The 12,302-nt window shown below is 46.2% G+C and overlaps 3 protein-coding genes across 3 annotated transcripts in view; 2 read left to right on the top strand and 1 right to left on the bottom strand.

The window, feature by feature from the left end:
* Positions 1–56: 56 nt before the first annotated feature.
* MCYG_07648 (MutS2 protein) lies at positions 57–3,106 on the bottom strand (the record flags this gene model as incomplete). The annotated part of the gene is made up of 3 exons (XM_002843819.1): positions 57–1,825; positions 1,881–2,802; positions 2,876–3,106. 3 exons carry the CDS (start codon positions 3,104–3,106, stop codon positions 57–59), a joined length of 2,922 nt encoding a protein of 973 aa, XP_002843865.1.
* Positions 3,107–3,544: 438 nt separating this feature from the next.
* On the top strand, positions 3,545–10,249 carry MCYG_07649 (pre-mRNA splicing factor; the record flags this gene model as incomplete). Its single annotated transcript, XM_002843820.1, has 1 exon — positions 3,545–10,249. The coding sequence occupies one exon, from the start codon at positions 3,545–3,547 to the stop codon at positions 10,247–10,249; it is 6,705 nt and encodes a 2,234-aa protein (XP_002843866.1).
* Positions 10,250–10,674: 425 nt separating this feature from the next.
* The window catches only part of MCYG_07650 (oligopeptidase family protein), a gene marked incomplete at both ends in the record, with an annotated part of 2,266 nt that continues 638 nt past the window's right edge, over positions 10,675–12,302 (top strand). Inside the window, 2 exons of the mRNA XM_002843821.1 lie at positions 10,675–10,706; positions 10,764–12,269. Of these exons, the coding sequence (XP_002843867.1) occupies positions 10,675–10,706; positions 10,764–12,269 (1,538 nt within the window). The remainder of the gene's footprint in view (positions 10,707–10,763; positions 12,270–12,302) is intronic.

A 12,302-nucleotide genomic window follows, 5' to 3' on the forward strand; every position in this document is an offset into this window, starting at 1 on the left:
CAAAAGAAGGGGTAAATCGAAGGTATAGGGGATTAGATGGAAGAATTAGTACATTGTTAAGACGAAGAACGGGCCGCCTTGCGATAATTGTCTTGCACTCGATGTCCAAGCTCTGTTCCAGTAGCTGTCATTTTCTGAATCATGCCGTTGGCAACCTCAATCACACTTGGTGGTAAGCCAGCAAGTTGGGCAACCTTTAGTGCGTGAGACTGCCGGTTGACCCCAGGTTTTAGCTTGTGGATGTATGAGAAACCACCAGAAGAATCCTCCTTCAGGTCAGTGCAATATCGGCCAAGATGTTCAAAATCTGCTGTCATATCAGCCAGCACATGGAAATGAGTCGCAAACAAAGTGCGGGATTTATTCTCATTATGAAGATGATGTAGGCATGCGAATCCCACGGCTGTTCCGTCTTCTGGAGTTGTTCCTCTGCCGACCTCATCCATTATCACGAAAGAGCGAGGGGTGGCATGCTTTAGGATTGAGGCAGTTTCTAACATTTCAACCATAAATGTCGATTGATCGCGAAACAAATCGTCAGCTGCCCCGATACGACTGAATATCTTATCCACGAGCCCTATTTCGGCGTATTCTGCCGGAACGTAGGAGCCGACTTGTGCAAGAATTGTTATGAGAGCGTTTTGCCGAAGAAATGTACTTTTTCCAGCCATGTTGGGCCCAGTGATAAGTAAAATTCGCTCCTTATCTCCCACAAAACAGTCATTACTGACGAATGGGCGGCCTTGTTCTTCGACCCCAAGCTTAACAGTAGGGTGTCTGCCACCTATTATCTTATGGTTCAATCCATTGTTCACAATTGGCCGAACCATCCCTTGCTCCTTAGCTAGAGTTGCAAAGGAACATGCCACATCAAGTTCGTCTAAAACACCTGCGTTGCGGCGGAGTTTGACCAGATTCAAAATCACTGCATGTCGCAACGCCTTGAATATATTTTGTTCCTCAGCTCTAATTTGTTGCTTCATATTTTCCAGTTTGGCACCTAGTTGAGTCCAGGAAGCTAAATAAAATGAGCGTGTAGATTTCGATGAGGAAACGGTACGCGTTACTCCCAGGCTATCAAGTGAGCTTTTCATTGCTTTGGCCCCTTTGATATGAACAATATGTCCAAGGCCGGGGGTCCATTTTAGACTTAGGTGAGGAGTGTCTAAAGTTAGTTGTAGCTCTTTGGTTAGCTTAGTCTTCTCGCAGTAAAGGCTTTCAAGCGTCTCATGTAGGTTTCGTAAAGTTTTGCTAGCATCCCGGCGCATAATCCAAGTGATGTCACTCGGTGTATCAGGCTCGTTCGTTCCTTTCGGCCCATCTGTTTTTGAGTCTTTAACTCTCTTTGGCATAGCTTCGAGGTCCGCAGGTAAACCTTCACTTAACAGCACGTCATGAGCAAGAGCCGAATCATCAGCTGCCGCATTCTCCTCCACGCGCTGCTGCTGTAATAGCCTCTCTTCGTCAATTGAATCTTGTATTCGCTGTGATAGGTCCTCTAGACCTTCTAAATTGAAGCGATGCAGTAATGGCAGCATGCTTTTATGGGGGCTAGAAGTAGGTTGGTCTCTAACTAATGATTCAGTGTCTGTAAATTTTTGTTTCAAGATTGACTTAATACTGCTCGAAGCATTTATAGCTCTGGAAAGGCATATAAGGTCGTCTGGTAAGCCCCTTCCCAGAGAGAATTTCTGGATGAGACGTTGGGTATCATAGCTGCGTTTTAATGACCTCATGATATTATCCCGCAACTCATCATCTTCTATTAGAAGAGAGACTAGGTCTAGGCGCTCATTGATAACACCTAACGAGGCAGATGGCGAGGCTATATGGATAAGTTAGAGGAGGAGAATATGCATGCTTATAATTAGGCGACGTACTTAGTCTTTCTCTCAATAGTCGAGCGCCACTGCTAGTTGATGTTCGCCGTACTGCATGCAGCAGGCTTCCTTTGCCAAAACCATCCCTCGCCGTTTCCAGAATTTCAAGTCCCCTCAAACTATTCCGGTCAATAGACATAAAGTCCTCAGTTAATTTTCGGCGAGGTGGCTGGAGCCTCACATCAGTATTTTTCATTTGCTTCTTAACATATTCTAAGATCATCTTGCAAGCTGATTCCTCCTGTGGAGTGAACATAGAAGCAGCTTTTGTAGGTATTGGTGAATCGAAACAAGAGTTCCATTCTGATAATGGCCGCATAATTTTAGGGCATTGGAAGTAGGTTATTGGTTGGTGTTCGTGGGCCACCAAAGCTTCGAGCTCTGCCCGTATTGATTCGCCAACTGATTGATCAACTAAGATTTCGCGAGCTGCTATACGTGTGATTGCTGATGGGAGCATCTGAGGGCTAGTATTCTGGGTCAGAAAATCTCCAGTTGATATATCCAGCCACGCAAGCCCGATAGATTCTGATTCAGGAAGGCAACGGAACTGTCCTCGAGTTACACCATCATCTGTATCATGCTGATCAGTGACAAAGCTGGGATTGACATGTATAGCAAGAAGGTAATTGTTTTGGCATTGGTCAATAAATTTCTCATCAATCAATGTGCCGGGGGTGACTATACGAGCAACTCTGCGATCGAACATTAGCCCTCCAGACATTGCTTTCGCAGCGGCATCATTGGCAAATTCTTCGCTAATAGCCACGTTTTTCTTCATCTCCTGAACTAGGACCTTGAGAAATCGATCTAATTGAAAGTAGGGAAAGCCGGCCATGGGAACTGCGCCACCAGCCGTTTTTTTATAAGCCAGTTTTAAATTTAGCAAACTGGCGTACTCCTCAGCTTGATGGAGATAAAGCTACAAAGGTATTTAGTATCTATCGCAGGCGAATTCATGCATCATATATTTGGTAGAGTGTAAAGGAACCTACCTCATAAAAGTTCCCAACTCGAGTGAGAAGCACACAGTTTTGAAACTTTTGCATATTATATTTGGCCCCCTGGACCACAGTAGGATACTGTGGTGCATCACCAATAAATGGGGCTAATGGTTTGGATCCTAGGGGCCCCTGAGCAAGATCTGTAAGTCTCGCCGCTGACTTTGTTTTGGCACCGCGCCATTGTATTGGGTATGCTCTCTTTGCCTCCCAAGATATAGGCATTTGCGGGGAAATTGAGTTTCCAAGATAAAATGCATGTCTTGCTACACGTCCACGAGCACTTGGAAGTCTCATTGTCTGTTGAAAGTATTAAATTGGCTGGTTTCTCCTGTTGATAACTTTTGGTCACTTACATTTACCGTTTAGACACAGTTATATCACGTGATAGAAGGCATCGCGCTAGTCTGCTTTGGGGGTTTATCATGTTTATGTAAGATTTTGAGCTTTTGACGCGGTTTAACCAGAAATTTTGCAAGCTTGAGAGCAACTTTCAATATTTCAATCTTCGTTGCTCTTTCACGGGGTTTCTTTTCTCAACAGATGGATTGAGGTTATATTCTTTTAATTTTAGGTTGATGCTTTGAGGGTATCCATTCAGCGTTTTAAACGAGCAGAACCAAAGCTTCAGACAGGACTGTTGACCCCCCAAATTACCCCAAGATGGCGGACCCAAATAATGTCGCGCAGTACAAGTACTCGGCGATGTCCAACCTGGTCCTCCAGGCGGATCGTCGATTCGTTACTCGCCGTGCTGATGAAGTTACCGGTGATCCAGAGTCCCTGGCGGGCCGCCTTAGCATCAAGGACATGGGCGCTCACGCGATGCGCCCAGAAATGAAGCAGAAGAAGGCATCTGCACCAAAAGATATTGAGCGTGGAGGTATAAGAGAGGGTGCTGATGTCTTGAAAAGGGAGCAGCGCAAAAGAAAACGAGGGGAGCAGGCACAACTTCGAGGTGTTGGGATTCTGTCCGCCGCAGATGCCCTGATCGAAGGTCTTAAATACCGGCCACGAACAGCTGCAACCAGAGCTACATATGATTTGATATTGACCACGACGGCGAATCATCTTGGCGATGTTCCACATGACGTTATTCGGAGTGCGGCAGATGCTATACTAGAGCTCTTGAAAGATGAGAACATGAAAGATTTTGATAAGAAAAAAGAAGTGGACGACTTGTTGGGTGTTTCAATGGGACCAAAAGAGTTTAACGAACTGGTAAACCTGGGGAAGAAAATTACAGACTACGATGCCCAAGATGATGATGAAACGAACGGAGCTGGTGCAGAAGGGCAAGAGAGTGCTGAGCTAGACGAGCGCCAGGGTGTTGCTGTTGTATTCGATGAATCCGATGAAGATGAAGACGAAATACGGCCCGATACTGAGGTAAGAGATGAGGGAGAGACCAGTGAGGGTGAAGATATGTCTGACGGAGAGGGGCCAACGGCGAGTGAAGATGCCCGACGTACACCTGAGGATATGCTGGGCATGGGGGACGAAGACATGATCCTTGATGCGGGAGCTGGAGCCGTCGCTGAAAAATCCGAAGGGAGCAGTAAGATTGTACCCGCTCGTGAGATTGATGCATACTGGCTACAACGACAAATCGGAAGTATATACTCCGACGCCCATGTACAGCATGAGAAGGCCCAGGAAGCTTTTGCCCTGATGAGTGAACAGTCAGAGGATGGTACACCAAAGGCATTGCGAGATGTTGAAAATGACTTGATGGAACTGTTCGACTATGACCATCCGGAGCTTGTTGGAACCCTGGTGCTCAATCGCGATAGAATCGTGTGGACGACAAAGTGGAGAAGGGAAGCTGAAGATACTGATGCTAGGCATCTTATCGAAAGCCAAATGATAGAGAGTGGACACCGGCATTTACTAGATGAACTCACTGGCAAATCCCAGGACCTCTCCTCAGAACGTCCTGGGAAAAAGTTGAAAGTAGATTTGATGGATGTAGACGTTCCTGAGGCCATAAAGGCGGACGAAGCTGAGGCTAAACTAAGGAACGTCGTTGGTGGACTACCTCCATCAAAGGTTATCAACCTCGAGAACTTGGTGTTTGATCAGGGCAACCATCTGATGACCAATCCCAATGTCAAACTTCCTCAGGGCTCCACGAAGCGGACATTCAAGGGCTATGAGGAGATCCACGTCCCCGCACCAAAACCCAAGCGTGATGATGATATCCGGAGAATACCGATTACTGAGCTCCCGGACTGGTCACGGCCTGGTTTTGGCAACACTGATAAACTGAATCTTATTCAGTCAAAATGTTTCCCTACAGCTTTCAATAACGATGGAAATATGCTTATTTGCGCCCCGACTGGATCAGGCAAAACGAACGTTGCTATGCTTACAATGCTTCGTGAAATTGGCAAAAACAGAAACCCAGAAACCGGTGAAATCATGCTTGACGATTTTAAAATTATTTACATAGCTCCATTAAAAGCATTGGTTCAGGAACAAGTAGGGAACTTTGGAAAGCGCCTTCAACACTATGGCATCCGAGTCTCTGAACTCACCGGTGATCGTCAATTAACCAAGCAGCAAATCGCAGATACCCAACTTATTGTCACCACTCCGGAAAAATGGGATATCATTACGAGAAAAGCCACAGACACAAGCTATACTCGACTAGTCAGGCTAGTAATTATTGATGAAATCCATTTACTTCACGATGAGCGTGGCCCTGTACTAGAGAGTATTGTGAGCAGGACGATACGAAAAACAGAGCAGACTGGCGAACCCGTCCGGCTTGTTGGGCTTAGTGCAACTCTCCCTAATTATCGTGACGTTGGCAGCTTCTTGCGTGTTGATCCTATCAATGGCTTATTTCATTTTGACGGCACTTTTAGGCCTTGTCCATTGAAGCAGGAGTTTATTGGTGTCACGGATAAGAAGGCTATTAAACAATTAAAAACGATGAACGACATCTGCTACACGAAAGTCCTTGACCAAGTAGGTGCCAACAAGAATCAAATGCTGATATTCGTTCATTCACGAAAGGAAACCGTTAAAACCGCGAGATATATCAGAGATAAGGCTGTGGAGATGGAAACAATAGGGCAAATTTTAAGAAGTGACGCTGCCAGTCGGGCCATCTTAGCGGAAGAAGCCGATTCAGTTAATGATCCTGGACTTAAAGACCTGATGCCGTACGGATTCGGAATCCATCACGCTGGAATGAGCAAGGCAGATCGAACGTCTGTTGAAGATCTATTTGCCGATGGTAGCTTGCAAGTACTTGTTTGTACAGCTACTCTTGCCTGGGGTGTTAATTTGCCGGCACATTGTGTTATCATCAAGGGAACACAAGTCTACTCTCCCGAGAAAGGTAGCTGGGTTGAGCTTAGCCCGCAAGATGTCCTTCAGATGCTCGGGCGAGCTGGTAGACCTCAGTACGATTCATTTGGAGAGGGCATTATCATCACTACCCAGACAGAGTTGCAGTATTATCTCTCCCTGCTTAACCAACAACTCCCCATTGAAAGTCAACTTATGAGCAAACTTGCTGATAATCTCAACGCTGAAATTGTTCTTGGAAATGTACGGTCCCGTGAAGAAGGTGTGGAATGGCTTGGGTATACCTATCTTTTCGTCAGAATGCTTCGTTCCCCCGGACTCTATAGCATTGGCGCCGATTATGAACATGACACTTCCCTTGAGCAGCGTCGTGTGGATCTGATTCACTCTGCGGCTATGGTCTTGGAAAAATCTAATCTCGTTAAATACGATAAGAAGACCGGCAAACTCCAGGCCACTGAACTCGGACGCATTGCTTCACATTATTACATCTCCCATAGTTCCATGCTCACATATAATCACCATCTGCAGCCTATGATTTCTACCATCGATCTCTTCCGCATTTTCTCTTTGAGTGAGGAATTCAAATATATTCCTGTACGCCAAGATGAGAAATTGGAACTGGCGAAACTCTTAAGTAGAGTCCCAATTCCAGTCAAGGAGAGCATTGAGGAACCCCACGCCAAGATTAACGTGTTGTTGCAAGCTTTTATTTCTCGTCTGAAGTTAGACGGGCTCGCCCTGATGGCGGATATGGTGTATGTCACTCAGTCTGCTGGCCGTATTCTCCGTGCCATCTTTGAGATTACACTTCGAAAGGGCTGGTCATCGGTAGCAAAGACAGCCCTTGACCTCTGTAAAATGGCTGAAAAGAGGATGTGGCCAACCATGTCTCCGCTACGCCAATTCCCAACCTGCCCTCGGGATATCTTACAGAAAGCCGAACGGATTGATGTTCCATGGTCAAGCTATTTCGACCTAGATCCACCGCGTATGGGTGAGCTTCTAGGTATTCCAAAGGCGGGTCGTATCGTATGCGATCTTGTGTCAAAATTCCCTCGACTCGAGCTACAGGCTCAGGTACAGCCAATGACACGTTCGATGCTTCGCGTGGAGTTGACCATTACACCTAATTTCACCTGGGATGACTCCCTCCATGGAAACGCGGAATCTTTTTGGATTATTGTTGAAGATTGTGACGGTGAAGATATTCTTTTCTATGACCAGTTCATCCTGAAGAAAGAGTATGCGATGTCAGAAATGAACGAGCATTTGGTAGAATTCACAGTTCCTATCACTGAGCCCATGCCACCCAACTACTTCATAACTTTACTTTCTGACCGATGGACACACTCCGAAACCAAAGTTGCCGTTGCCTTCCAAAAATTGATCCTTCCCGAGAAATTCCCTCCGCACACTCCACTCTTAGATATGCAGCCTGTTCCGGTGAAGGCTGTGAGACGGGCAGATTACCAAGACCTATATCCCGACTGGCAAAAGTTCAACAAAGTGCAGACACAAGTATTCAAGGCACTATTTGACTCTGACGATAATGTGTTCATTGGTGCCCCTGTAGGGAGTGGGAAGACAGTATGCGCCGAATTTGCTATCCTGAGACACTGGTCTAAGGAAGATTCAAGAAAGGCAGTATACATTGCGCCATTCCAGGAACTTGTTGATCAGCGACTTGCGGATTGGACTGCTCGCTTGGCTAATGTTGCCGGAGGTAAATCGATCCGGAAATTGACAGGAGAGACTACAGCCGATCTCAAGATTCTCGACCAGGCAGATCTTGTCCTTGCGACGCCTATTCAGTGGGATGTCATTTCCCGACAATGGCAGAGACGCAAGAATGTCCAAGCAGTTGAACTCTTCATTGCAGACGACCTCAATATATTAGGCGGACAAGGAGGATACGTTTATGAAGTTATTGTATCACGAATGCACTACATTTCTCTTCAAACAGAGCAAGAGCTACGAATCGTTGGCCTTAGCGTGCCATTAGCAAACGCCCGTGATATTGGAGAATGGCTTGGAGCTAAGAAGCATACCATTTTCAATTTCAGTCCTCACGTTCGACCTATTCCTCTGGAGCTACATATTCAATCTTTCACCATCCCTCATTTTCCATCGCTTATGCTTGCAATGGCAAAGCCTGCTTACCTATCTATTCTTCAACTATCCCCCGACAAACCTGCGATGATATTCGTGCCAAGTCGCAAGCAAGCGCGATCGAGTGCCTTGGATCTCTTTACTACTTGCGTTGCGAGCGAAAATGAAGACCGTTTCCTCCATGCTGATATCGACGAGATAGCACCTCTACTCGACAGGATCGAAGAGAAAGCATTGGCGGAATCAATTTCTCATGGCATTGGCTATTACCACGAAGCCCTAAACACAAGTGATAAACGCATTGTTTCACACCTCTACAAAATTGGTGCCCTCCAGGTCATGATTGCGTCCCGGGATGTGTGCTGGGAGCTTGACCTTACAGCTCATCTCGTTATTATCATGGGGACTCAATTGTTTGATGGCCGCGAACACCGATATCTCGACTACCCAATTAGCGAAATTCTTCAGATGTTCGGCAAGGCTACACGTCCTCGCGAAGATAGAATTGGCAAAGGTGTGCTAATGGTCCCTGCTGTTAAACGTGAATATTACAAAAAATTCCTCAACGAAGCGCTTCCAATGGAGAGCCATCTACAACTCTACCTTCACGACGCGTTTGTGACGGAAATCAGCACGAAAACGATCACGTCTACCCAAGATGCTGTCGACTGGATGACTTATTCGTATTTCTACCGACGGCTTCTCGCCAACCCTAGTTATTACGGATTGAGCGATGTTAGCCATGAAGGGCTAAGTACATTCTTGTCAGAGCTTGTCGAAAACACGCTCAAAGAGTTGGCAGAAGCACAGATAATTGATATGGATGAGGATGATAATATTGCTCCACTGAACGCTGCCATGATTGGAGCCTACTATAACATCTCCTTTATTACCATGCAGACCTTCCTTCTTTCGCTCTCACCACGGACCAAGCTCAAGGGAATGCTTGAAATCGTCACATCTGCCACAGAGTTTGAAAATATCCAAGTACGACGACATGAAGATTACATCCTTCGCCGTGTTTATGATCGAGTACCTGTCAAAATGTCCGATCCAGCCTTTGATTCACCACATTTCAAAGCCTTTGTTCTCCTACAAGCACATTTCTCACGCCTTCAACTGCCAATTGACTTGGCAAAGGATCAAGAAATCATTGTTGGAAAGGTTCTTACCCTCCTCAGTGCCTGTGTCGATGTTCTTCCCTCCAAGGGCCACCTGAACGCCATGAATGCCATGGAGATGTCGCAGATGGTTGTTCAATCCATGTGGGACAGGGACAGTCCGTTAATGCAGATCCCCCACTTTGGTCCAAACGCTGTCAAAGCTGCCAACGAGTTCAAGTATGTCCCCATGCACATATCACATATCACAGTGGATAAAAATGCTAACAATTATGCTAGGATACGTGATATCTTCGAGTTTATGGAGGCTATGGATCCATCTGAGAATAAGGACTACAATACCCTTGTAAAACGGCTCGGCCTTGATAACAAGCAGCTCGCCCAGGCCGCTGCTTTTACCAATAACAAGTACCCAAATCTTGACCTCGATTTCACTGTCCTTGATAAAGAAAATATCACTGCTGGGGAACCAGCCTATCTTAAGGTGAAGATCGAACGCGAGCTGGATGAAGACGAGGAACCAGATACCACTGTGTCTGCTCCATTCTATCCTGCAAAGAAGATGGAGAATTGGTGGCTCGTGGTTGGTGAGGAAAAAACAAACAGCTTACTCTCGCTCAAGAGGGTAACTGTAGGCCGAAAACTTGAGATGAAGCTGGAATACATCGTACCCAGCCCTGGAGAGCATGAGCTAACCCTCTATCTTATGAGTGACAGCTATGCAGGAGTCGACCAGGACCCTACCTTTAAAATAACAGCTGCTGAGGGCATGGATGAGGACGAGGACGAGGACGATGATGAAGAAGACGAGGAGTAGGGTGTAATATACCTGCTGAGCTGCTGTACCATGCATTTTTCTCCCTTTCACGGGCTGTTACTTCGTTTAGAATAAACACATGCATGCATGTATAAATCTTGCTATTTTCATATAATTATTTCGCCTTGTTTCATCGTCGCTATCGGCTTTTTTATGCATAAAAGCATAAAAGCATGTTGGCTTGGTTGCTCCGCCAATAGGTCACGTGGTTCCCCGCAGATGGGGGTAAGCCAGGTTCCCTTAGCTATATAAGAAGCCGAAGAGCATCAAGAACATCCAGTGTCTCTTCTCTCCACCTTAGTTCTTTTCTGATATTGCTAGGATTGATAACTTACAGCTTATTGTCGACTTAATTGCGTTATCCAACTCAATACCTTTTCAAAACTCGTTAAAAAAATAGCCACACGGCTCCTACACACCGCATCATGACGGTACGAAAGACAAAATTTGATCCAGAGTAGGGACCAGGCCTCCTGTATTTCTCTAAGACTATGAATATTGACTCTCTCTTTAGGGTTCTTTTGAGTGCTCCTCGCCGCTCAGCATGTATCCCGAACCCAGCAGGAACTCTCATTGCGTATACGCAGTCAACATATAGCTTCGAGTCCCATTCATCGCATACAGAGCTTATCATCCTAGACCTTGCCTCCAAGGACACTATAGTCCTTACTAATTCGTACAGTGGAACCCCACAATGGCTTGATAACAGTCAATTGATGTGGTTGAAGGAAGAGAATAATGGAAACACGAGCTTTATGGTTGCTGATGTTTTGGGTGATTCGAAACCCTATGTTGCTGGAGTGACTCCTGGTACTGTGTCGAATCTCAAGACCGTTAAATTATCCAATGATCACTTTGCTTTTGCCGTCAGCGGCAAGGCGAACCTCGATGGAACTCTCTTCAACCCATCTAACGTGAAAAAGCCAGTAAGCTCTGGCAAGATCTACACCTCTCTCTTCGTGAGGCACTGGGACGAGTATACCCAGGATGAGAAGCACACTATATGGGTTGGAACTGTTTATAAGTCACCTTTTTCTGGGGCTGAATCTCCCCAATACAACATCTCTGGTTTGAGGAATGTGTTCAAGCTTTTCAATCTTCCACCGCGTGTGGAATCGCCAATTCTGCCCTTTGGCGGATCCGATCATTTTGATATCTGTCCCAAGGGAGTCGTATTCGTCAGCAAAGATCCTTCTCTTAACGACGCTCTTCACACAAAATGTGTCTGCTACGTGTGTCCTATTCCTTTGGCGGCATTGACGGAATCTATTAGTCCCATGGAAGCAAAGGTAGTCACGGCTGCTTCGCTTGAGGGGGCCTTAACATCCCCAGTCATATCCCCAGTCAACAATACCCTAGCTTTCCTTGCCATGCGAGAAGATGGATATGAGTCTGATAAGAACAGAATAGTCATAGCTAAGGGCGTATTTGACCAAGAATCAGAACCTATTGAGCTTTTTGCCAATGAGAGTGGCTCAGGTGCATGGGATCGTAGCCCCAGCTCATTGACATGGTCCCATGATGATTCTTCACTCATAATCAAAGTAGAAGATACTGGTCGTGGCCTTGTTTTCCAAGTCCCAATGGGGGACGCAAAGACGTTAACTACTGCCAACTTACTCAACATCTCCTCTACCGGCTCCGTTGTCGATGTTGCTTCCACTCCTAGGGGCCTTTTCCTCTCAAGTAGCAGCCTTGTGGAAAGCAGCTTATACTCTATAGTAGAGCCCAAACACCAAGGAGAAACCAAAGAAATATCCTCGGCCACAAACAACGGTTCGTCCTTTGGGCTCTCGCCCTCCCAGGTCGGCGAAACTTGGTGGAAGGGCGCCAATGACCACCCCGTTCATGCATGGGTTATTAAACCTTCCAACTACAACCCGCACGAAAAGTACCCTCTCACATTCCTTGTCCATGGGGGGCCCCAGGGAGCATGGACCGATCAATGGAGCACTCGATGGAATCCTCTAATCTTTGCTGAGCAGGGTTACGTCGTCGTCACCCCCAAACCCCACAGGAAGTACGGGATATGGACAAGCCTTCACTGATGCTA

This window comes from Microsporum canis, genomic scaffold (genome assembly GCF_000151145.1).
Source record: "Microsporum canis CBS 113480 supercont1.7 genomic scaffold, whole genome shotgun sequence".
Classification (NCBI taxonomy): domain Eukaryota; kingdom Fungi; phylum Ascomycota; class Eurotiomycetes; order Onygenales; family Arthrodermataceae; genus Microsporum; species Microsporum canis.